At 39.2% G+C, this 26,195-nt stretch overlaps 3 protein-coding genes across 5 annotated transcripts in view; 1 reads left to right on the forward strand and 2 right to left on the reverse strand.

Moving 5' to 3' along the window:
* mapkapk2a (MAPK activated protein kinase 2a) overlaps positions 1–3,236 on the forward strand; it is a 29,114-nt gene extending 25,878 nt beyond the window's left edge. The window contains exons 8-10 of the mRNA XM_006784388.2: positions 425–510; positions 665–745; positions 1,414–3,236. Coding sequence (XP_006784451.1) covers positions 425–510; positions 665–745; positions 1,414–1,557 — 311 coding nt within the window. The 3' untranslated portion in view covers positions 1,558–3,236. The remainder of the gene's footprint in view (positions 1–424; positions 511–664; positions 746–1,413) is intronic.
* A 4,725-nt stretch (positions 3,237–7,961) lies between these two features.
* Positions 7,962–17,724, reverse strand: il10 (interleukin 10). Of its 3 annotated transcripts, XM_087841292.1 has the most exons (6): positions 17,708–17,724; positions 9,383–9,563; positions 9,164–9,223; positions 8,902–9,066; positions 8,217–8,279; positions 7,962–8,097 (listed from the first exon to the last, which is right to left on the reverse strand). In XM_087841292.1, the coding sequence occupies exons 2-6, from the start codon at positions 9,545–9,547 to the stop codon at positions 8,002–8,004; spliced, it is 549 nt and encodes a 182-aa protein (XP_087697418.1). In that variant the 5' UTR covers positions 9,548–9,563; positions 17,708–17,724; the 3' UTR covers positions 7,962–8,001. The 3 variants fall into 3 exon arrangements, with proteins under 3 accessions (XP_087697418.1, XP_006784450.1, XP_087697417.1); XM_006784387.2 differs by lacking the exon at positions 17,708–17,724 and having other exon boundaries at positions 9,383–9,547; XM_087841291.1 differs by lacking the exon at positions 17,708–17,724 and having other exon boundaries at positions 9,164–9,547.
* Positions 17,725–21,769: 4,045 nt separating this feature from the next.
* Positions 21,770–23,487, reverse strand: il20 (interleukin 20). Its single transcript, XM_006784386.3, has 5 exons — positions 23,326–23,487; positions 23,148–23,210; positions 22,816–22,968; positions 22,656–22,718; positions 21,770–21,856 (listed from the first exon to the last, which is right to left on the reverse strand). The coding sequence occupies exons 1-5, from the start codon at positions 23,485–23,487 to the stop codon at positions 21,770–21,772; spliced, it is 528 nt and encodes a 175-aa protein (XP_006784449.3).
* Positions 23,488–26,195: the final 2,708 nt, after the last annotated feature.

The following is a 26,195-nucleotide window of genomic DNA, read 5'->3' on the forward strand; positions in this document are numbered from 1 at the left end:
CTCTGGGCACTCTGGCTTGCTGACACAAGTTATTGGTGATCTTAAATTAAGCATTTGGACTGGTGACTTTTCCAGTGCGTAGCCTGGTTAAGAACATGAATAATTTGGAAAAGTTTTCAAATATGGGATACTATGAACTCTCCCTGAACTGTGATTATATCATTACTTCTGGAACAAACGGACATTAAAAATGCTAATTAGGTTTGAAAGTCAAAGGTTGCTGAGATCACATTACTCAAATGTCCAATTGGATACAGTGTTGGAGTTATTTTGGATTTTAAGAGTCAACTTCACTCTGACATAATTGTCTACAAAACATTCTTTTTGATTCATTTCCTTAAATCAGAGTTGTAAATACATACAAAGAGTGATTTTATACAAATGTCTCTTTTATTTTTATTAATATAATCAATTATTTTTGCAGCGAAACAGCTGATTATGACTCTTCTAAAGACTGAGCCCACCCAAAGGTTGACCATCACAGAGTTCATGAATCATCCCTGGATCAATGTAAGCACGCAAGTTAACTTCTGCTTAAACAGCTTACTAAATTTTATTTATTTAATCTTTTATTTACCCCCTTTGGTTAAAATCATGAGTGTTTTTCCACCATAATCTATATATTTAAGTAAGAATGAATTTGCCTCTGTGTGTCATCCTAAAGCAATCAATGGAGGTTCCCCAGACCCCCCTTCACACCAGCCGGGTTCTGATGGAAGAGAAGGACGCATGGGAGGAAGTCAAGGTAAAAGATGCCTGCTTATTTTTGCACCATTCATATGTTGTCAGCTTTTATGGTGACAAATAGTCAAATAGAAAAATTACTTAATGTGAAAGTTGACACCTACTACCTGTTGCGGTTTCAGTTGTTTGATAATTGCAAAAATCCATTTACATTTAAGAGTTTTTGGGGGATTTTTTTCCGTGCAAAAATAAATTGCGTTCCAAGCAAACATTTTAAATAGCTCATGGATATCAGAATCCAGAATTAACCATGGAAAGTTGTATTTTTTCGTCATTTATTTATGAATCTGAAAACACAAACTGCAAGTTTCTTGTGTAAGCAAAAAGTTACGACTACTTGATGTGCTGCACTGGGAATGCTTGCAGCTAATATACTGGAACATCTGTGCTACCTGAACCGGTGTAACCACAAGCTTCAGCGGAACTGTATTTTTTTTCTTCTTCTTCTCTTCCTCTAACACAGTGTCTGGTGAAAATAGTTATATTAATCACATTAGTTTTCATTCATGTGAACGGAAACTTTAACAAGAAAAAAAATTGCAATGTTGTCATTGAGACTGAGCAGCTATACCAACCCAGCGTGTAGATCTAGGGCAGTGTGTGGAAAACAAGTAGTCTACAAACAAGTAAATAAAACTAATGGCGTTGTTTTGTTTCTCAATTTAACAGGAAGAAATGACTAGTGCCTTGGCAACAATGAGGGTCGACTACGAGCAAATCAGAATTAAGACCATCGAGGACTCGACCAATCCACTGCTAATGAAAAGGAGGAAGAAGGCAAATAATGCCGTGGCTACACCTGCTGCTCACTGAAAGATGCATGCATGCCTGCCTTCACATACAAACACAGGTTGTGAAAAGGAAGCAATAATTTGTCGACACGTGAGTCGGGTTGCATGGATTTTTCTTTCTTTTTTTTTCTCCTCAGTGTTTTATTTTTCATGACAAATTGTAATGTTTTGTAAGAGTGTTTGTTTTTATTACTCTACCATTTTAACAACTCATCGCTCTGCAACCGCAGAGGGGATGTTGATCTGTGTTTTTACACCACTGAAGAGATTATGAAATTTAGAAAAGGGGAGAATGGGGAACTGACACATCCTCTTGCCTCTTCTTTCCTAAATATCAGGTTGTGTACTCACAGGGGCTCTAATGTTGGAATAGGAGATGTACGCCTTAGCATTAGCAGTAGTTATTTTACATCCCCCCCCCAAGCCTGCTCCAGCTCAAGCCCCAAACTTTTGAATGTTAACTCTGATGGCTAAATCCCAAAAATGAAAAAACAAAAAAACACAGACACACAAGGGAAGGTTTAGTTTTTCTTACATGCAAAATAAGCAGATGTATTTTGAACTGACAAGTGGAATGTAAAGACTCTGTCCTCGATTGTTGGAATCAGCTGGAAGTAAGCTGCTGATTCCCGGGACTCGGAGTGTGTGTCAGGTTCAGTTTGTCTTTGTGAATGTTGAACACAGGCCTATGCACTCACACAGGGGCCGTTCTGACAGAGCACCTCACTCGTGGCCCCTCTCTCCTATCTTTATCTACGCTTGTTTTTCAGGTACACAATTTTAGGGCAGAGAGGGAAGCCAGATTAAAATACAGAAACTGGCCCATCTTTCTCCTGCATGTAGCTCATAGGAGAGTTGGAGGCAGCCTATACTGTACTTTTTATGAATTCTATAAACGTTTTAGCATAGGCCTTAATGAGTACTGCTAAATCAGCAAATGGCTTTTAACTCAAACTTACCATTTGGTTCAAGCTTTTACCAATGTTTTGCTTCAGAATTTAAAACGTTGCCAGATTATATTTCAGGTTAATGCTATGCAGATGTTTTTTGTCATCAAATTACGAGTGATTTCTGTTTGTAGATGTGTTGAAGAGATGTTGAGCAACTGTAGGGAGTGTTCTCATGTTTTATGTAAGCAGTAGCATCCCCTTGGGAGTACAGAGGGCACACTGGTCATTTCCAGTTACTGTTGGTTGCACCAGGGTTAGTCAGGATATACTCAACTTGACTAATCTAGTGCAGTTCCATTATCATCTGTCAGTTCTTCACAATTCCTCGGAAACTGATAGTTTAGAAAGTACGTAATAGCTGCTCCTCATCCTTGTGCACAGTCTGATTTACCACCAGCAAGCTGTCATCACATTCAGAGAAAGTATAATGGTCTCTCCTTCTGTAGTGTTTTGTTAATGCAACAGGACACTTCCCAGCTCACTTTGGGAATCATGGGAATATTATTGTATAATTTTGTCAGTTTCGGCACTTCACTTTGTAAGATCACTTCCACTTTATCTGTCACATCGCACCTAGAAATTTCTTACAGGAAAAATGTTCATGAAATGTTTGTGACAATGTTTATTTTTTATTTTTTGTCCCTCTCAACACATTTTTGTAGTGGAAACACAGATGTGTCTTGGAATCTGTTCAGCTCCCATACATTTGTCTGCTTCAGCTTTGGATTAAAAAAAAACAACAACCATAAAACACCAACTTTCTCTTATCTCTTTTTTTTAAAAAAACAAACAAAAACAAGATCTGTGTGTGATTGCCTGTGTTACTGTATAATATGGATTCAAGATCTCATCACAAAGTCAAGACTTTGAGCTCTAAAACCCCTTTCCGGTGCCGTCAAAGTAAAACTGAAAGTCTTGCACTTTTTGTTGTATAACTGAAATTTTATGAAATTCAATAAATACGGGGAAAATATAGATAGATATATAGAGATAGATATAGATAGAGATAGATATAGATAGAGATATATAGATAGATATATATAGATAGAGATATAGATATATATAGATAGATATAGATCGATATATAGATATATATCTATATCGATATATATCTATATCTATATATCAATATATATCTATATATAGCTATCTATATATATCTTCATATATATCTTCCTCATATTTGACCTGTGCCTCCACATTCAGGGAATTTTTCAACTGAAATACTTGTCGGTTATGATTCAGGTTCTTGTGTCGATTTGGGAATTGTGGCTTTCAGCCGAAATGCACAGACTCAACTCGTGACCAGTTAGTATCATCCCTGCTAGAATGAGTGACTCCTGGAATATACGCATTTGCGTAGCAAAACAGCACAGTGGCATTGAGTCAACACAGACATTTGCCAACAGTGGGGTGTTTAGAGCAGTTTCCCGCTAGTGCATATGGTTCAGGTGCAAGGCAACTGTAGACTTTGAGCTTCCAGCTCTGAGTGTGACGAAACCCACAGTCATCTCTGTAAGACGTGTGTCTCTGCCAGGTAAGTGAGAGAGGGGGTAAATTGGGCCCCAGGGGAGTCCCTTGTGATAGTAGTCCTGTGGAGATTCTACCCCCTCACTACAAATGCATCAGAATCTTAGGGCGCCCACTCAGCATGCTTTTCACAAAAGATGGGTCCCCGGTCTCTTTCTGCGGTCTGGGTGGGTAGAGATGAGCAGCATTGTAAAATGTCATCACTATATGTACATGTTTTCTAAAGTAATATTCTCAGCAGCTGATGTGATTTGTGATAAATGCGATCAGAGGAAGTTGGTTTAGATGCTTGTTTTTGTTCCCCCTCATCAATTTAAAAACAAGTGATTAAATAATTTTTCCTGGTCTGGAAACTGTCAGCAAGTTGGCCTCCAATATGTTATTGTTGTGTTCACCGTTTTTAAAAGGTGTGGGGAAATGTAGAGGATGGAGACTTCTCAGCTGAGCTGGTGACACAAAGCTCAGAGTTCTTTGAAGTGGCATGCCATCCTGATTCTCACACACAAACACACATCCTCTTGTACGTGCCGGCTCTGACTTGACCTGCTGCAGACAGTAGAGCCGTAGATGCGGCACATTACCTCAGCAAGAAACCCGCAGCACAGAGTAAACCAGACATGAAATGGAAATCCTTGTGTAGTCAGTTTAGCATGTACAGTGGCTTATCTTTCACATGTGATGGAAATCCACATCATCTTACTGTCAAGAACAGCCCAGCGTGCATGTTGTGGTTAGCGCGGTTGCTTTGATTATGTTTTTCTGATAAATTTTCTTTAGGTCCCTGTAACAAAGGTGTGCTTCTTGGAGAAACATGTTTTGATCTTTAAAGCTGAGTTGCACAAGGGTCACTAAGTGTCACTATACATTTAGTATAGTACAAGTTATAAATACTGGAAAGCAAAGTGAGGGGCCTTTCTAGAAATAATACAATGGATGGCTTTTGATTTCTCAGTCGCTACCCAAAGAACTTGTTTTCTTTTTCTTTTTCTTTTTTTTTTTTAAGAAAAGCTGCTTTTTCCTTGGTTTCAAGCTTTAATAAATAAATTATTTTGGAGAACAGCTTATGAATTCAGGCTCTCAGTGGCTCCTCTTTAATTCTCAGACTATGGTGCTGAGATCTGAGCTGATGGCAGTCAGACCACCTGTTGCTGGATTGTTTTTCAAGATTGCTCTCTGTGAATGAGGCTGCATGTTTAGGCTCATTGTGGTGCTACAAAATGAATTTGGCAGCTTTCGGGTGCCTCATTAATATTAATAATAGTAATAATAAGTCATAATAATAGTTATTGTTATTATTAACAGTTTTTTGTGCTAATATTCTGAATGAAACACTGTGATATTCATCTTATATGCAGCTATACAGTGAGTAGTTATAGTAGAATAGGATCGTACTGTGACAACCACATACTTTATGTGTGGCACTTTTGTCATTTGCAGAACATAACCTAATATGGTTATGTCCTTTTTCAGCAAGTACCCAGTTGTGCAATGTGTGGGGAACTGCTCTTAATATTGTTGTGTTTGCAAAATCCATCACAACATGATCAGAGCTCACACCGATGTCTTTCCAGTGAACGATGCAGAAAGGTTGCCAGGAAGAATATCCGTACTGTGCCTACAAAGTGACATGTCATGCACGGTGTCCTTTTACTCATCGTGTCATGCCAAGAAGGTGGGCTAATGACCTTATTTTTCCAAGTTTGATGTATTGAAAACTCATAATGACTCATAATTGAGTGTGTCACGTTCTATCTAAAGGGTGTCAGTCTCTGAAGGATCTAAATTTGGTGCATGTGTGTGCAGAAATATTCTTTGCAAACATGCTGAATTTTAATTATTCTAAATAATGAATCATAGCTGGACTATTTGACATCTGACTGCTGTTTCCTTTTCTTCTTGAGGATGGTTTTGTTTCCTCACATAGCTTCATGATTTCTAAACAGACTTTGTTTTTCTATTAATTAAAAAAAAAAAAGTATGAGTTTGGTGTGGAATAATCTGACTGGCCTGTACAGAACCCTGACCTCCCTTAACCCCATCAAAATCACCTCTGAGAAAATATTGAACAGAAATTGCAAGTCAAGCCTCTTGTCCAACACCACTGTTGGGTGGTGGGCAATCATTCCCAGAGACACATTCCAAAATGTCATAGAAAGCCTTCCCAAAGAGCGGAAGACATCATATGGATGTAGGATAGGATGTCATAAAACCTCCTGTAGGTGCAATGTGAAGGTGACCGTTTTTGTCCATATAGTGTAGCTGCAAACTGACTGAACTTTCAATATGCACTTGCAGCCTTAGAACCAGTCTTATAAGAGGTACCTTCCCTTTGTTTAATTGCCTCGTGATCGAGTACCGAAACCTCTGAATAAATGTTTTTTTTCCAGGGTGCGGAACACATATGCGTCTGTGTGCACTGTTTGTTACTTTCCTATACACGTGATCTATGAAACAGATGAGTGAAAGACTTTTTTTGTTTATATTTCCGTCAACAAAATCAGACACGCATGCATCTGTGAAAATAATCTATTCACTGAAAACACCATGAAACGTAATTTTCAAAGATTCCACACAGCCGTATTCCATTTGCCCAAGGAACAGATATTTTAATTGCTTTCTTTATTGTGACCTGCTGTTTGTGAGCATGCCTGTACGATATTCAGAGATGTTGCATTCTGCTCAATGCCATGCTTTAGGTGGATGTGAATATTTAGTGTAAAAGAGTACCAGCGTGATACTTGTGAAAATGATTCTTCAGTTTTTCTCAGCCTGCTTTGAAGCTATTGCTGTCTGAAAGTCCACTCATTACATAACAACCAGATGTGATCTTAATCGGTTTACGTGGAACCGATTCCAGAGCTCTTTGGGGGGCGGGGGGTGAATGAAGTGTGAATCTGCAAGCATCTTTAAAAAAATCGAAATAAAAAAAGCACTGACCACAACACTGCTGACAAACTGCTTTTTATACTGTTTTTAAATAGCAATGCCCTGTTAGAACAAAGTTATGAATGATATCTTTTTGCAACTGTCATTGCTGAATTGATACTATTCATCCCACGTTGAGTCAGCAAGTGACTGACGAAATGTCCTGGAGTAGTTTCAGTGCAGTCCTGAGTCAGGTCAGGAACCTCACTGATGTTTGTGAGTTTGTTTTGTAGATGCTTCACTTTGAAAACAATCAAAGATACTACAGTACACAGAAGGTGTCTGTGTACAGTTTCTTCTTCTTTATTTGCAGTTCAATCATCGACTGTTGTATGATGCTTTCACCACCCCCTCCCCAAAATAAATCTGCAATTGCTCCCCATGACTTTGTGCACCCGTCAATGTGACAGAGTGGTTTTAGTTTGCCTGTCAGTTTTGTTCTAAATGTGTGTGACTAAGTGAGATTACTTTTGCATGCATGCAAGTGTGCATATGCCATTGAGGGTGAGGCTGGCTAGTTGGAGTTACGGTAAGTTAAGATACAGCAGTGTTGCTGCTGGTAAGTGATGTATATGGGTCACGTTTGAGGTTAGTGCATCAGCATGTTGACAGTGCAGTCTATGGTTCCTCACGTATACTGCAGGATGTGATGTATTCAGTGCTCTATTCCTTTCAATGGCAAACACAGCAGCTTTTACATATCGTGAAAGCAACTCTAAAGAGACATCTGTCATATTATTAAAGTAATTTATTTCAATTTAACAGAAGGCACAATAAATACAAAAAACACAGAATGACACATCTTTATAAATAATTATAACAAATGTAATATTATTATAACAAAGTGTCCTTTTTTTAAACAGCATGATAATGATTCAAAAGGATCCTAACAGAAAATTGTCCATAGGACAAATTGGTTATAATGTCTCATAAAAAATAAAGACAACAGTTCAGTAAGTCTCATACAAAAAATTCACATCTGTCAATACTTGTAAAAGTTCTTTTTCTCCCAGAGATGAGCTTCATATCTTGATTTAGGTCAGGAGGTCTTCGTGCAGAGGTTATTGTCTGTGTCGTTTAGAAGCCAGGTACGTCTCAAAGTAGTTAAACAATATGTCCAGCTCTCCCATGGCCTTGTATAGACCTCTGCTCTCCATCTGCAGATGAGCAAAGACAGGTTCACTTAGTACAAATGGCGCAAAGCATAAGCATGCACATTCTTTTGAAATCAGGATTACAAATATTGCCTCACTGCATGTGTGACTTTGACAATCACCTGAGTGTAAGTAGAGTTCAGATTGTTGATGTCGAAGTGTTTTTTGCAGGAGAAGTAGTTCCTCTGTAAGAAGAGCAAAAGAGACATGATGTTACTACTGGTGATCTAGGTCTGCATGCGGACAGCATTAAGAAAAGAACCTTAAGGCGGGAACATTCAGTCTCTTCTCTTCCCTTTTTGCATAATCTGGAAGATGCACACTTGTGCATTTCAAAAATCACATGACTAATGCAGTATTAAGACTCGTTCTGTGAGCACTCGCTTAAACCCGAATCAACCTGTCTCAGGGTACTTGGAAAATTTTTGGCTCAATGAATTAAGAAATTGAATATTTGTAAATGCAGAGTAGAAGCTAACTTCCTTGCAGATGCTCACACAAAGTCAAACGGCTATTTAAAATAAAAATAAAAATCAATATATAACTCAATTTATAGGTGTATTTTATCAACCAAACCCTATCCACCTGACCAAACATACTTTGCAGTAATTACTTCTGCTCGGCTTTCTTTGCCATTTTTAACGACTTGAGCGAACATAACAAAAAAGTAATATGAAGCCACTGAATGGTACTTTAAGGCATGCACTTGCGTATTCTACAGAGGATACTCGTGACCTTAAAGCAGCGCAAGGTGAATATTTACACGGTTTGTTTTGCTGTGGGAGTTAACACGTGTCAGATACTCACACACTGGGTGACATCTCTCTTCAGGGTATTGAAAATTTCTTGTATGGACTCCACGTGAGGCTTTAAGTTCTTGGTGTCTTCAGTCACTCCGGCCATGGCTGTCGGCAGAACCGTGTCCAGGTAAAATTCCAGTAAGCTGTTCATGGCGTAACAGGCAAACGGGCTCTGATGGAGCAGAACATCAGCGTGGTTATTTTCATGCTTTTCTTATCAAATCCTAAACTTTTTGTGGAGAGGGTTTTTTTCCCCTCGAGAATCTTACCTTAAAGGAGTCTTCGACAGACTGATCTAGCAGCGCTGAGTCTAAGTCGTCGTTTGCTTCCTGCAAAAACAGCGAAGGAGAAAAAAATAGTAAGTGCGCCGTAAGACACCCGTGCACCCACAAAGGCTGACAGGCAGAAGTGAGAAAGTGCAGCATCCCCGCTGTGGGGAAGGCTGGTGATGCTGCAAAAATGCCTGCAGAGAACATGCTTTTACTCACGTAGAAATCTCTGATCCGTGAATAGTCCTGTCTGAGCTTCTTGAGCCTGACGGGGAAGCCCTCCACGAAACGGCAGCAGCGGTTGTTGCACATAGGAGAGCTCAAAGCAGAGCTGAAGAAAGACGCGAGCGCCAAGACGCACAGGAGGACGGTCTGAGAAGTCATTCTGCTGGATAAGATGCTGAAGTGTTCTGGCTGGAATGAAGAGAATAACTGGTCCACAGAAATGCTGATGCTCCTGCACAAAAGGCTTTGTTGGATCTTGCTGAATTGCTCAGAAGAGAAAAATGTGTATACTAGAGCTCATCTGTTGCTTTAATTTATAGCAAAATCTGGCGAGGGAGGAGACTTACTGGAAGAGAAATGGTTAAACATGCTTCATACATGAAGGGGAATTTTTTTTGGCCTAGAAGCAGCTAGTGTGTTGCATATGTTCTACCACTCCCATCATATGGGTTGGTATTGACACCATGGAAATAAACTCTCACATCATTTTCTGTGATCAATAATTCAATAGGTTTTTTCTTGTTTTTAAAAAAAATGATTTTTCATATAGTAATAATATTGCATATATAATAAAAATGCTGCTACCACTACCAGTAATAGTAAATATAGTTATCCTTCCTCACATTATTGTAATCATTATATATTTAGAATTGTTATTCAACCTGTTGCTTTTAAGTGACAAGTTTACATGCACCGACCCTACTAAGTTCCTAAAAGGAGCAGATAAAGAACTCCAAACTGATTTTTCAGTGTAAAAACTGTGTTTAAAGTCCATGAAAAGCAACGTATGACTATTCACAATAACAAAGGAAATCGAAGCCCCATATGGAAATGACATGAATTGTGGTTTGAATATGATGACGCTGTGGATTCTCGCTGCATGTCAGACATACGTAATAAGAGTGCTTTTCACTTTGAGTTGGAGTTACTGCAGTCTTTCTTAGATTCCACAATCCTTTTTCAGTGAACCATTTTGCATTAAAAACAACGTATATATGTATTCAGATTTGTAATAGAGAAACCGCACCGAGAAGTGATTCAGCAATGTTGGGAGCGTAAGAGGTATTTCCCCCTTAGTACTTTTTTTTTGAATGGAATGTCCAACAGTCCAGATAATTTGATATCTCCCCAATTCACACGTCGTCTTAGGCCGTGCATGTTAGGCAACACTGGCATTTGGAAAATACGCCCGTGGGGGGGGACTGGGGGGATCATTCTGTGATCGCCTCTGTGTGATAAACAGACTTTGTGGTCAGCAGACAAATGAAGGGTCAAGCTAAAGTTCATTTAACACATGACACATACATAGTTTTGCAATAATGTTGTAATAAGAGATTTAATAAAAGGGTTTCAAGTTGTTTTTGAAGGCAGAAGATTTGAAATGTCTAAATTATGGTGTAACTTTCAGTTTGTTACAAAAAATAAATAGAGCAAGGCAACACGTTATGGTTTGGGTTAGGGAGAAAAAAATCAAGAAGTGGTCAAATCTATCCACGATATCTATTATCTGTGAAATCTATAGTGTAGTCGTTAACCCATTCACCAACGTGTAAAAGATCCCTGATTTGAGACCGAGAGCTGACAAACGCCGTCCTCAGAGGGTCATGAGCTAGTGTACTCTTGTTTGGTCCCACGGTTATGTCATTAAGGCCAATCCAGCGTAAAATCTATGCATGGGGCAACACCTTAGGAAGTAAGGGAACAGCTGAAGTTACTCCATGTAAAATAAATGAATCAGCAGTGACCAGTTCATAGGAAACGCCTTGTACTTCACATCAGTGCATGTATGCGCTCTGCATTATGATTTTATAATTTGTATAATTAGTTGCTTTTAAGATACTTCTGACTAGTCTGATACGTCATTTTTCATTCTGAAAATGACAAATTTTAAGTTGTTAGTCAGAATCTTTTGTCATAAGATGTCTATCCAGATAAACTCCTGAGTAATAGAAACCCACACCACACAATAAATGAGGTCTTCAGACCTGCCATTCACAGAACTGAGGTGTTATCAAGGTATGATTATTTCAGGTTGAAATTGTGTTACTGGTATTAGTAATGCTAATCCCGTTTGCCACGAGATATACCTGAAACCATATGCAAAAGATTAGCAAAAATGATGTCATCCATTGGTTTGTGGGCTACCGTCTTCATGCCTCCAGTTAAGCATTTCACCACACCTTCCTGTTGTAGGTACTAAGTTGGAAACCCTTTTGCCTTAACTGCTTTAATTCTTCGTGGCACAGATTCAGCAAGGTGTCGGAAACTTTTCTCAGAGATTTCGGTTCATATTCACTTGACAGTTATGCACATCCACGATGAGAATCTCTTGTTCCACCGCATTCCAAATGTGCTCTGTTTGACTGAGATCTTGTGATTGTGGAGGCCATTCGAGTACAGTGAACTCAAAGTCATGCTCAAGAAACCAGTTTGAGATGATTTGAGCTTTGGGACATGATAACCTGCTGAAGGTGTCTATGAGAAGATGGATACTCTGGGATCACAAAGGGAGGAACATACCCAGTAAGGATCCAATAATACACCAATAATGCTCAGGTAGGCTGTGGCAGTTAAGTGATGCTATGATGGTACTAAAGTGCGCCAAGAACATTATACGAGCAGCAGCAGCCTGACTGTTGATGCAATACCCTGTCATCCACATGTCACAGCACAAATCTAGACTCATCACACCTGATGTTTTCCCCAATTTCACCAGTTGTGATGAGCCCATGCAAATTGTAGCCTCTTGCAACACATTCCCGCTTACGGGGAGAACATGCAAACTCCACACAGAAAGACCCTGGCCTGATGGTGGAATTAAACTCAGGACATTCAACAGTGCTAACCACCGTGCTGCCATGCTGCCTGTAGCAAGCAAAAACTCTTCTCAAGACTGAAAAAATCTTAATAAGGCAAGGAAAATGTTACTGAAACTGAAAACACAGTGCTAAAAGGTCAAAGTATTTACTGAGGTAATAAATCAAGAGAGAAGTTGGGTCTTATTCTTTAAGGGCTAAGGCACTTTATAGTCGACTTCTCTGTTCTGGTACAGAGGTTACATCAGTCCTCCACCAGTCACATTGTAACAAGCTGTTTCCTGGTTTTGAATCAGTATGTAGCACCAAAAAAAGGAAAACCGCATACACTTTAATATAGCTGCCTTTCTCGGGTGCCATTTGCATTTCTGTCTCATTTTAATATTAAAGTAAACTGACAGACTTGTGACTTTCAAACTAGAACTCTGCAAAATATGGATGAAAGCTACAGGCGTGAAGTTTTAGCAATATGACAATACTATGAAAAAGAATCTGCGCTGTCAGAAAGTTAACATTTTCATTAAGCGGCTCCTTCATCTCAGTCTGTAAAAGGTAACCTGTCAAACGAAACCGCAAAGAAGTGCTTTAGCAGTGATATTTCCCACACCACACAACGGTTTTCTTCTGCCAACACATCCCTTTTCGTGTCCTGTTCACAATTTGCTTCAATGAAATGGGGACAAAGCAGAGCCAGAGCTTATCTTGCATCTTGTCGCTTTGTTGTAACAGTCGGCTGGGAGGCGTATGCCTTGTAAATAATTAGGTGTCTCTGTTGTCTTTGCTCTTAACCCTTCACCTCAGTTTGCTGATGCTGTCATGCACCAGTGCTGAGAATCTGCTGTCAGCGATTTTCAGCACTTTACATGAAACTACTGCTGATATCACATCCAGTTGAAACCTAACCCACTCCTGGAACTTGACAGAAATGAGCTGATATAACAATGCGTCTGAATGTGAATTTCTTGTGCTCTGCAGACCTGATGACTTGCACTCTGTATTTTAGTTATGCCTTTCCTCAGCCTTGTGCATCACATTTTTTGTCAGTTTATCAGAAACTAACGCGTCTTTACAGTCACATTCACCACACTCCTCTTTCACTTTCACATTGTTTGTCCGTTTGAATGCGTGTGTGCGTGTGTGTGTGTGTATGTGTACTCTTTTTTCCCCCCCTCATTTGTAGCACACAACTCTTCTCAGGTATGTTTCGGTTATTGTTTATACTTTGTGGCTTTGGTTATATAAACATAAACAATTGTTATAAAGTGTGAGTGTGTGTGTCTTCACTAGTCTTGTGTAGCTTTAGAAATTCTCAAAAAGGAAATTATCAGAAATGCAACTTCTATGACCACGGTCAGTAAGTATCGCTGATACCGCCAGTCACACTCACATGGATGGGTGTGGTAACAAGTTGCATGAGATCTGATCTGACAGCTGGTAACGGGGTGGATCGATGAAGAATGCTCAGAACAGTAAAAGAGCAAATTTCTTGGAGCTTCATCTTCGTTTCCTGTAGTTGACCAACAGAGAACTACGAGTAATTCTTCAGTCACTGAACTGCCCTCCCAGCTTACTCACTGTGGTGAATGTGCTCTGCTTAGTGATGGAAATGAAAAAACGAATTCATCATCATTTATTTATTTAATGCACACTTGACTGTGAACGGACTGGTGCTATTTACTCTATTTGAGCACTTGAAGTGGTTTTCACCACAGGCCTCATTCATTCATTCACTCACACACACATTTATACAAGTGCTTTCTGCCAATACCTAAGTGGTTTTAACCTGACACACACACACAGAATAACACATACACATACACAAGCATGCAATAATAAATAAAACGTTGTCAACAAACTTATTATTTCTGCAGAGCTGTACAAGCAGTATGAAAAACCCGTAGTGGTGTGATGTGAAACTTAAGTAGCCCTGCGCTCATGCTGAGTCGTCATCTGTCAACTGGAGAAACTCTGAAATTCCCTGTGTTCAGCTGACCCGGACCTACTCACTCGTTAATCTACTTTCTGGTTTGTAACTGATATGCTTCAGTTTGATATGATCAAGAATTAGGTTTCATTCTCCATACTGTCTTTATTATTAGCGTTTGTTTTTTTTTTAAAGTCAAAGTGCGTAAGCACATGCACATATTTGGTAATTTGCATATGTGCCTAAGATGGTGTTAACCGCACATAAGTAAGAACTGCTCATTGTGACAGCTCATGTTTTCCACATTCCTTTTTAATGTAGTGTATAAATGCTGAATTAGTGAGAATTAAAAATAACAGTTTCTCCGTGCATCTGTAACGATGAATCACAGTTTCACAGATTCTTATCGTTTTAATTCCATGCTTGGTCTGCTGTTCTTCAGATATTTTATTTTTTTGTATATAAACACACTTGGTAAGTAAACTGGCTTTTACATAGCATTTTTCTACTCTATGTGAGCACTCAAGCCGCTTTATACAACATGCCTCAATCACCCAATCACTTTTTTTCTATGTGCAAGTGCTTTCTATCTAACATTCACACTCTGATGGATGCATGCAATATCTTGCCCATGGATATTTAGACTGGCTACTCCAGTCTGCATGCCAAATATGCAGACTGGCTAACCACCAACCTTCCAATCAGCAGATGACCTGCTCTCCCTTCTCAGCTACAGCCACTCCAGACATAGAAATTCTTTGAATTACATTGTGTTTTGATATTATACCACCTTAATAATCAGAGTGAATGAATCATTAAATGATGCATGTTATTTTTTTGGCATTCGAGCTGCATGGATATGGATACATGGATATATCATATATGTATTTAGAGTCCTGAAAACAAACAAAGCATGATGTACTCGTCATCTGATTATCACTCGCGATCTCCCTCCTCGTTTTCTGGATGCAAAAATTGACTCATTCCAAAAAGCTGATGCTGTTCATTAGGACGTGGCGTTTTTAATGGGAAAAACGTCTTGTCACGCATCCAAGTGATTTCTTCAGTCTCAGCTGACTGCAGGTTTCCCCAACCCCAACAGTATATAAGAGGTGTAAACCGCTGGTGTGAATAGACTGCAAAGTCCTGGCCTGAGGAGGTAGGTCTTCTGTGTTGTGCCATCTGCTTAGCCAGAGGTTGTTTGGCTTCTCCGATGTATAAATCACTGTAATCCTCCTGACAGCATACACAATATTACTCTGTTTCTGCTGGGGGACCGGATCCTTGGGTTGGAGCAATGTTTGGCACAACGAGTATCGGGATTCGGTCCCCTAACACAAACAGTGTGATTTAGAAGTGGATCAGTGGATTGCCACGGGGCAATATGATATCCGGTTTAGGGATCTCTGATCAATGCAAAAAAAAAAGAGAAAAAAATGCCTATTTAGTGTGTTCCTCTTTCATTCTCAGCAATGCAAAATAAAACAAAATTTATTTGTTTTAAGATGGGAATCTTTGACAGTTTACAAACCAGGAAGGCAGGCTTAGTCATCTCAGCATGCTGACCTAATCAAATATATTCTTGAAAGGCACAAAAGCTAGGCCTCTTACGTACAAAAACAGAAACCAACAAATGCAAAGCAGCTCCTGAGTAAGCTCTAGTATGCCCACATTTTACTGGCTTTAACAGTAAAAAAAACCCAACAACTTAAAAATCAACTTAAGTTGCACAAACTGCAGTACAGGCCAGTGCATCACATTTCTGATTAACTTGGAGATCCAGTTAGAAAAATCAGTAAAATAGCTTTCAAGCTAGTGTGCAGGTTAGTGTTACAAAACAATATAATGCTGGGTTAGTGCTACATGAAAATACTACTCACACTTGGATCTGTCAAAAGTTAAATTTCTTGAGCCTGATGAAAAGGCCCTCTGGAGAGAGACCATGATGGACAGGAGGAAACACCAAAGAGAGGTGGACTTCAGAGAGCAGAAATACTGTGTGAGACTTCAAAAGAAGTGCTTGCTGAATGTTAGAAGTCATCCCGCTTGCCGTAATGTCTAGCAAAAACTGGGACAGATGTGAGGGGGAGGAGACTTACTGGAAGGGAAATGGTTAAACCTGCGTGTTTTTTTTTCTTAAATGGTAGCTATGCACATGGGGGTACTCTCATGCTCTCACGCTGACCTGTGATCTGTCAGTGTAGGAATGTTCCACAAATGCAGTCTATTTCATTCATTAAAGACACAGATGCTTTCACCCAATAACACCTGGAGGGATGCAACAGTCTTTTTATCTGCTTGAATGAAAAAAATACTGCTCGACTTTAGACAGGACAGAAGTTAGCAGCCAGACTTTTATCCAGAATTAAGCTGCACGAGTGCATAATTTCCCTGTTATTGTCTTTATATGGCAGCACGGTGGCACGGTGGTTAGCACTGTTGCCGCACAGCAAGAAGGTCCTGAGTTCAATTCCAACATCAGGCCGGGGTCTTTCTGTGTGGAGTTTGCATGTTCTCCCCGTGTTTGCATGGGTTCCCTCCGGGTACTCCGGCTTCCTCCCACCGTCCAAAGACATGCAGCTTGTGGGGATAGGTTAATTGGATAATCCAAATTGTCACTAGGTGTGAATGTGCGAATGAATGTGAGTGCAAATGGTTGTCTGTCTCTGTGTGTTGGCCCTGCGACAGACTGGTGACCTGTCCAGGGTGTACCCCGCCTCTCGCCCTATGACAGCTGGGATAGGCTCCAGCGCCCCCCGCGACCCTGAAAAGGATAAGCGAATGGATGGATGTCTTTATATGTGCAACTGAAAGAGACAAAGCAGGTAGACTCTGGAATGATCTGCCAGAATAAAACCGGTTTACTGAATCATTGACCTACATAATAATAGCATCAATAGCATTATCAGACCTACTAAACTACCAAAGATAGAAGCAGCTACTTAATATCGTAGGGTCTTTACCTTCCAATTTAAAGCACCTTGAGGTGACTCTTGTTGTGATTTGGTTTTATATAAATAAACCTGAATTGAACTGAATTTTAAAAAATTATCAGAAATTGTGCCCATCCAGTCGTTCTATTCTGCTTATCTTTATCAGGGTCACGGAAGGGCTTGAGCCCGGCCCGGCTAACACAAGGTCACCAGTCTGTCGCTGGGAGAAAATGGATTTCATTAAATTCAGTAAAGCACGTTGTATTAGTTTACATTTTAATCGTAAGTTGTGGCTTGAGTCTGATGACACTCTGGTTTTTGCTATGACACAGAGACAAGATGGTTCTAGTTTTTCTATAGAGAAGTGGTTAGGTACTCTTGGAGGAAGGGGGGGACTCTTTCAGAAACTTTTAAACTTAGATGTTATTGTAAAAAATTGTGACTGAGTCACTGTGGATCAAAGATTTAAAAAAAAACATGGGTTAGGGTTTAGGGTTAGACAGCAGGAGAGCATGTGGGAACAAAAGACTCCAGAAAACCTCCCAAAACAAATTAAAATGTGTGTTGTGTTTCGTTGTGTCTGTATATAAAGGAAGGAGTGAAAAGAAAATCCCTCCTCAGGAGCCCCGTCAGTTTCTTCCCCCACCTTGATGAGTCCTCAGGTTGATGTGTTTAAAGTATATTACTGGTGTTAGAAATGCTAAATGAATTGAACTGAACTGAATTTGTCATGAGACGTACGGTTCTATATGCAAGAGATGGATGCAGTTTGGTTGGGCTTTTATTGCACTGTCTTGGCATTTACACCATTGGGCTGTGAAGGTATCTGCTGTGACTGGTTGGGAGTGAGGGGAGGAAGACGGGACAAAAAAAATGTATTGAGGTGTTATTTTGGTCATATTTGTTACGCTTCTTTGAAGTCTAACAAGTCCCACACAAGTCTATATGGTCACAGGGATTTTTGCATGGACGCTAGAGGTCTTGCAAAGGATAATCACGGTGTTTTAGTTCATCTGAATGTAGAACAAGACGATTTTAGATGAAATATAAATGGAAAACAAACTGTTACAAGCTCAAAATATTTAACTCAAGTGAAGAGTAGGGTCATTTTCTTGAGGACTTCTACAGAGTTCAACTTTTCTTGCAACCAGAGGATTTTTGCATGTTTAAGCAGGTTTAAAGCACTTCTATTCTTGCTTCTCTTTTCAGACAATATAAGTCTATTAGAGTTTTTAGCAATTTGTTCCTTATTTTCGAAACAGCATGCTACAAAATGCAAACCACACAAAGTTTAACACAGCACAGTAACCATAAAAATGAATTCCTGACTTTGACTTAACAAATGTATGCGATTTCATAATACTACCAAAATGCATCTCTTCAGGAGTTAAAAAAAAATGTTTGTCAAGTGGATGTTTCACATCATCCTGTTAAATGTAACTGACAACTTAAACAGTGCCAAATCTTTCCTCTTCACGCTTTGCTTTGAAAAAAAAAGAGCGAATCTTATCTTGCATCTGCCTGTTCTGCGTATTTCAGATGTTTCGTTGTAAGTTTTGGTCTAAACCCTTCACCCCTTCAAAACTCAGTTTCTCATGCTGTCACACACGAGTGCTGTCAGGTGCTGAGAATCTGCCATCAGCGATTTTTAGCACAGTGCCTGAAACCAGATGATGCTGATATAATATCCAGCTGAATAAGTCCACCGTTGTAGCTCTGTACTAAACTGAAGTGTGATGAATGTCAGTAGCCGTTTGCACTCCTCTGTTCTGTGTATGTTCTGTCATGTTTTCGTCGTCTCGGAAAAGTGCGGTTTCTAAGTCATCAATTTCCTCGTTGTCTGTTTGTCAAATTTTTGTATCTGCCTTGATTGTTATCCGCAGTGTTAAGTCACCTCCACACCCTAACCAGGGTGCTTACTAGTGAAATAGGGCCCACGCCGCCACCACTGAGGGTCTTCCAGAGCTGTTGTAATACTTCCAAGGAAACAGAATTGAACGGAAACCAGCATTTCCCTAAATGGTGAAGAATGGTGATTGCAAAAGTACTAGCAGCCTGTTAGGAGATATGTTTGAGTATGACATGTTTTAGATTGGAACATTTGGTCCTGACTCTTTGCAACCCATCACAATCAGTTTGGTCAAGTCAAATAATACCTTCACCGTGCTTGGGATTAGTGATCGGAACTGCTGGAAGAAATCGTGATACATCCGTCTGTAATATCCGTCAAACTTTTTTTTGACCTGGTCTGAACCAGCAAGAAAAAAAAGGAACAGAGTCAGAAAGACGTAGAAGGGAGCTGATGAATCAAATGAGAAATGACATTCTGAAAACTGTTTCGAGAAAGCTTTCTAGGAACAGAGGGTGAGAGTTTCTTTGGCCATCTGCAAACTCCTCTCTGTGGTTGCTGCGAACTCTGTAAATATCCATACGCTGTGTAAGTAATACATCTGTACCGTTAGGTGTGGAAAAGGGTTATTACAGATTTCTGTTGAGGAGTAGGGGCAGAAAGCAAATTCATGTTCCCAAATCATTTCTGAATACTGATAAGATTGTCATGGGTTTGTTTGATGCAGTGACTTATTGGTGATATTAATATTTATCACCAATCTAATTCTATTAGATTCAGTTTTAGCTGTGGGCTGTGGGCCAAACGATACTGGAGGAGGTGAGTGAGTCCTTTGTGTTGCTATAAGGAAAAGTGTCCGGGATTGTTGTGCAGTCGTTAATCAGGATTGTGGATATTTGTGTCTATATGATGTTAGTGATGAACCACCACATTGTTGGATTAAAGCTCTTCATTGGATGTTGACTGCCTTTTATTCTGTTCTCTCTATCAAGATGATCCCACACTTGTCCAATATCACTGTGGTCTGAGCTGTGGGGAGGCCAATCCATGCCTGACAGTGTTCCATTGTGTGTTTGGTATCATTTTCATGTTGAAAATCGAAGCCAGTGTGAGTCAGATGGTTTCTAAATGGGATCAAAACCCGATCAAACTTTCCCGCTTCCATAATTCCATCAATTTTGACAAGATACCCAGCACAGCTGGCTGAAAACAAATTTCACAATTAGATTAATCAGTTGGTGAGAAGCACTGTTGGCACTAATCTTCAGTCCAGTTCTTGTGTAATTTGGTACCTCAGCCTGTTTCCCCTCCTTAAGAATAGTTTCTTTACAGTGGATATAAATAAATGTTCTTATACATTGTTGTAAGTATCAACAGTCCGATCACTTATATATCAGTTGGCTAACATTTTACGAAACTGAGCACATAGATTCATGTCTAAGTAAAAGATCTGTACAATATGATCCTACACATCAGGTACTTATCTCATTTTCATTTTTCAGCAGATTGTGACACCAGAAGAGGAAAAAAAAATTGGCCACAAGTTTCGAAGAAAGATAGTACAACATTTTAGCTAGAACTTCCTAACTTAGGTTTCACTTTTACTTCAATTTAACTTTTATCAGCAAAGTGAAAAAAATGCAAGCAGCACCATTTATGGATTCACAGAACATGAGAATTTCAGTAAGTAGGTGTTCATTTTTTCCCCTGTGCTTCTTTTTAACATACCTTCTGAGGTGTTATTGTTCCTGTGTAAGACATGATTACATGTATACTCTGTTACGGGTCTGTTGCTTCTGCTGCTGCAGTGATTAATGATCAGAGGAAGCAATTTCCTTTGTAATATTTGTCACAACATTCACAGTATTGGCAAATATTCAAGCAGCTAGTAATCAGATGTCTGTTCAGACAGAGCCAAAGGGCTTGCTACACATCCACTCTTATTCGTGAAAGCATGTGTGTGTCCCCTAAAGCTTGCTGAGATAATGTCCCTCAATTAATTCTTTTTGCAGAAGTGACAGGCGTATTTGTTCTCAGGTGATTTATTGGGGCAAATAGGCCCAGTCATACAGTATTACAGGCATAAAACAAACCGCGCATTAAGAAGCTGAGAAGGCAGAGCAGCCCGCCAGATCAAGTTATCTACTAGCTGTACATCTGCTGCACATAAAAAAGACACATCAGATTAAATGGATTTGATCTGATAACAGTAAGTGAAACACATTTTCTCTTCTCTTCTCTTCTCTTCTCTTCTCTTCTCTTCTCTTCTCTTCTCTCATAAAAATCATAAACAATGCCTTTGGACTGATGTCAGTCAACAGACTAAAGAAATTTGTCCACATGTTCCCAGATACTGTCAGCGTTTGTGCGAAGCAGAATACTAGACTGTGATAAAATGTGGGCTACACCATGAATACTGATTTGAGACAATTTCAGAAAGCACATAAGCAGACACACGAGCAGGCACCTAATCTAGTATCGGGACAAACAGCAACACTGAATTTTCACTGATGGCCACTAGATGGTAATGAAGAGCAGACATCAGCTGTTGACAGGAAACTCTCAGAGAGCACACGGTACAGTTGTATTTTTCTTTAATTGGTTTTTAAATTAAAGTATTTACAAAAATAAAAACAAACATTTAAGTCTAGTAAACAATCTTACAGTAACAGCTTCCTCAGAAGTATACACGTTTTTGTTTAGTTATAAATATAGCATACAATTTCAGTCCACATTAGTGGATACAAAAAGGGTAATAAAACCCCCAACTAAATATCAAGTTCTTTCAAGTGAAAACATAGAAATGCAACATGCCACAAAACTTAAATTAGCACATTTGTAAAGAGCAGCTCAATTTTTTTAAGTTTTGGGTCCCAGTGCTTCCAGCCACTCCAGCACAGTGTCCAGTTCACCCATTGCCTTCTGTGCTGCCCTGTTTGCTTGTAGCTGCTCAGCAGAAAGAGGAACAAGGGAAAAGTGGAAGAGTTAGATAAGAAAATAGATCTGAAAACAACACGTGTGTCTTTCAAGGCGGTGATACTCTTATCATATAAACTCAGATTTTATTCACAATAGAACACAGAAATAATATCAAAGGTTTAAGCTGAGAAAAAATAAACTGATTTTGAATCTGAAGGTAACAACACACGTCGAAAAAGTCGAGACAGGGGCAACAAAAGGCTGAGAAAGTCAATACAGGGAAAATTTTGCAACTAATTAAATTTATTGGCAGCATTTCAGTAACGTGAGTGGGTATAAAACAGGCCTCTTAGAGTGGCAGAGTTTCTCATAGCTAAAGATGGACAAAGATTCAACTATCTGCAAAAACATCGGCTAATTGTTGAATAATTTCAGAATAAAGTAAAACTGCTTTGATTATCTCGTCATCTGCAGGACAGCAAGAATATAATATCATCAAAAGACTCAGAGAATCTATTGTGAATAAAAATTAGTTTACAAGATTTAGAAATCATTGCAGTTTTTGGCTGTTTTATTTGAAGTGAGCTTATAGATTTAGGTATTTTCTCTGTGTTCTGTATAGTAACCCATTTGTGTTTGTTTCTTGTTGAAATCCAAAACAAAATGTAACATTAATAAAGATATTATTGACATACAACAAAGTTTCACAGCTCACGGCTTTTCCCTTACTAACTAGGTTATATTAGGAAAATTACAACAACTGATCTTGGAGCTTATTATTGAGCGTCTAGGACAGGAAGTCATTTTAGATTTTATTGTGTCTTACCTTGATAAACTCAGCATGCACTGAATCAATTGTTCTCTGGGTTTCTTCTCCACATTGGCAATGCTATACACAGAAAAGCACAATTATCATTACAATCTATGACAGCTTTTCATCAAAAAAAGAAGAAGAAGCGCATTTTGAGACTGGAGAGCAAACTTACACATTTATGAATGTCTCTTCTGATGCTCACGAAAGCATTGGCCAGAGCGCTGGAGCAGCGTTGTTGTTGTGGCTCGGATGAGGCATAGTTGCTGAACACTCTCTCAACATAGAAACGCAACACAAGACGCAGGAAACAGCATGTCTGACCGTCCTGAGGGGGACATGGCGAAAGTCAGATTCTAGCACCTTTCACAACCCCTATCTTCAGAATCCATATTCTGGTGATAGAGACTTAATATGTGGAAGACACTTGTCAAAAAAAAGGGAAGCAAAAGTAAATATAAAAGGCAAATCATCATGACTGAGTGGCAACACAACGCAAGAGCTCACCTGAACATTTTTCATCAGTGATCTATCCAGAAGTTTCATTCCGATCTCGTTGTCTTCTGAAATCTATCACAAAAGAAAAAGAAAAACAAAGGATCCAGTTACAACGACTTTCTGCCACTTTAATCTGACGTTACACTCGTGCAAGTTCTTGCCAGAGGTTTTGATTGCATGAACTCACCGCATTTGATCGTATGTGTGCGTAGTATTTGCGCAGCTCGTGTGTGTGAACACTGACAGAGCAGCTGTCCAGATGCAGAGTTCGACTCTCCGCAGGTTCAGTCAGACAGCTGAGCAGCAGGAGGAGGAGGAAGGAAGCAGAGCAGCCGATAAGCATCTCCATCCTGATGATGGCGATCTGGTGAGAAAGCTAACAGAAGCGTTTCGGTTTATAAGAATTGTGTATTGTGTAAAATTGTTGATTAATTTAGGAAAAAGGTTCATCACTGTTTCCTCAGATCATCAAAACGGATAAAAAACTTCAAATCCACAAATTAAAAAATACTTTATGAGCATTTATAGATACATAAATGGATATTGGATCATTTAAAAAAAAAAAAAAAGTTTATAAACTACCAATATCCAGAATAAAGGAAACACTATGTCAAGTCTATCAGCTGCCATCATCATTGCCTAGAGAAGTATCACGTGTATTCAGACTCACCTGTGCGTGTGTCATTCAGAGGGAGAGTTCTGGTGAAGCTGTGTCTCTGGGCCTCCATCCTGTGTCCTCTTATAGTGTGGAGTAAGGGGATTTTTCTTTTCACCAGGTATTGAACAGGTTAAACATGCATGGGACTTCACAGGTGCATGCACGTGAATGGGTTTACAGGAGGAGGAAGTCTGGTGCAATTAAAGGAACTCCCGGTCATGTTTCAGTCTCTGATTGGAAGAATGGAAAAAGGAATTATTGCTGATTTCCTCCTCTTTGATGAGTAGTGCTGTCATTGTGAAGAAAAACTTTCACTCTCAGTGATGCGTAATGTAAATAATGAATGAGTAATCATTGTTGCTAGATTAGAGTTTCATCATTTAAACTGAAGCTGCTGCAGCTTCCGCATTAAGAAGTCACTCCCTGAATCATTTGCCTTATGAGCTTTTAAAGTCTGTGTTGTTTTAATGTGATTAATTTGTAAAAGGAAGTGTTTTGTGGCAATATCATTTTATTTCTTGTCTCTTTTAGATTTCAGATTGATTTGTATAGCTACTTCCAAATGTTGCATAACACTGTGGGTGTATACTGGAAATAAAGCCTCTCGTTGACTTTTGTCTTTTTACTCGAAGGGCATTCTGACATCACTTCAGTCAACAGGTCCTGATTGGAAATACCTACCAGACCTGCTCGCCAGCCTGTTTTACCAGGGTGCTTTTGAAGTCTTCTAAAACTTCATTTGCAGTGGTAGGAAGCAAGAAAACCCAATGAAACAAGGAATAACCTGTAAAGGAAGTCAATTAGAGCCAGTTAAAAAGCCTCTAATGCTTCTCTATTGTATTCTCAATTCCACCAGAGTTGCAGTCATGCAGTACTACCTCTTAAATACAGAGCCTCGGGAACAAAGTGACTTTTTTTTACACTGAAACGGGAAACACAAAAAATTGACAAAATTGCCAACGTAGCCACTGTCAGCTTCTCTCAACCCTTTTTGAACTGTTATTCTTTGAAACAAGTTGAAATGTCAGCATGTTTCATTGAAATTGTTTTTAGACATCTTAAAAGGTAAAATCATCAAGTATTTTAGAAACAAAGTGGATATTAAATATTTTCTTGCTAAGGTATCTTATGATGTATCTAATGAAAGTTTGGCTTAATCCGGTCATTCTTACATGCACATAATTACTTCTGTTCGCACAGTGTTGTGCAATTTTGCAGCCTTTAGTCACTTCTGCTTTCTTACATGTTAAACTGTCACAGTCAATAAACACAAAATGAAAAATCCTTTAATTCATTTGCGATTTAAACAAACATGCATGTCTTTGGACTGTGGGTGGAAATCAGAGCACCCACAAAAACACCACCCAGACCACAGGGTCAACATGGAAATGCTACACCAGTGGTTCTCAAACTGCGGGGAAGGCCCCCACTGGTAGGACACAAAGGTACTCCCGGGGGCCTCAGAAAATCAGGCAACAAAACAGTGAAGTGAAACTAAATGGAATGAATATTTTGTTTAATGAAGAATGAACCCAAGCAGTTTGCTGATGCTATTGTGATGATGTTTCATTTCTTTCTGAAAAGTTTGGTTGTCATATTTTTCATTTTACAATGCACCAAATGTTTCCAGTTGGTGGTAGAGCCAGGCCCTGCACGCTAGTTCAGCACGCAAACTTCTTTTTTTGAAAAGTCATGTTGTCCTAACTCGTTTAGCATGTGGTTAACTGCTGCCTTGCTAAATAAACAAAGGCCTCTCATGAAAAAATGTTTTCTGGATGCTAGCATATGTTACTTCAGTACCTGTGCATACTGTTCAGCATTAATGTGAGCTTGTGTACTAATGTACTACATCATAAATGCTGTCTTTTCGATGAGCTCAGGCTCACAGGACGTGGCACCATTTCTGGATCTTGTTTTCATAGAATTTTTTCTTTGAATGTTGCAGCTTTAACTTGTATTTGTGACTCAAGCGTCAAACTGTGTTCAGTAACCATTCAGTGATTTACATTACTAGGTTCTTGTCTCTTACTTTTTATTATGTCACCCTGAGAAACAAATCTTCAGATTATCTGAAATTTTACATTTAGAAATTATTATTCTCAAATAGCCATGCATATATGAGTTTAAAATGAAGCCAGCGAGGAAGTGCACAAACCTTTGGTTCCTGCCACTTGAAGTTAGCTGCGAGAGGAAGTCATGATGATAAAAAGCCAAACTTTAAAGCATTAAAAAAAAAGGCATTTTTAAGACCTGGTAGAAAAAGAAATGTAAATAAATATCCACCTGGAATATTGAGTCAAGACCTTGGGTGGGTTCATTGACAGGTGTCCCAGCAAAAGTAGCTGTGGCCCTTTAGCATCTACTAGACCTCACCTCTGCTAATTCAAGTCACTGGTATA

The sequence above is a fragment of the Neolamprologus brichardi genome, chromosome 5, assembly GCF_056152115.1.
Source record: "Neolamprologus brichardi isolate AB-2024 chromosome 5, ASM5615211v1, whole genome shotgun sequence".
Taxonomy (NCBI): Eukaryota; Metazoa; Chordata; class Actinopteri; order Cichliformes; family Cichlidae; genus Neolamprologus; species Neolamprologus brichardi.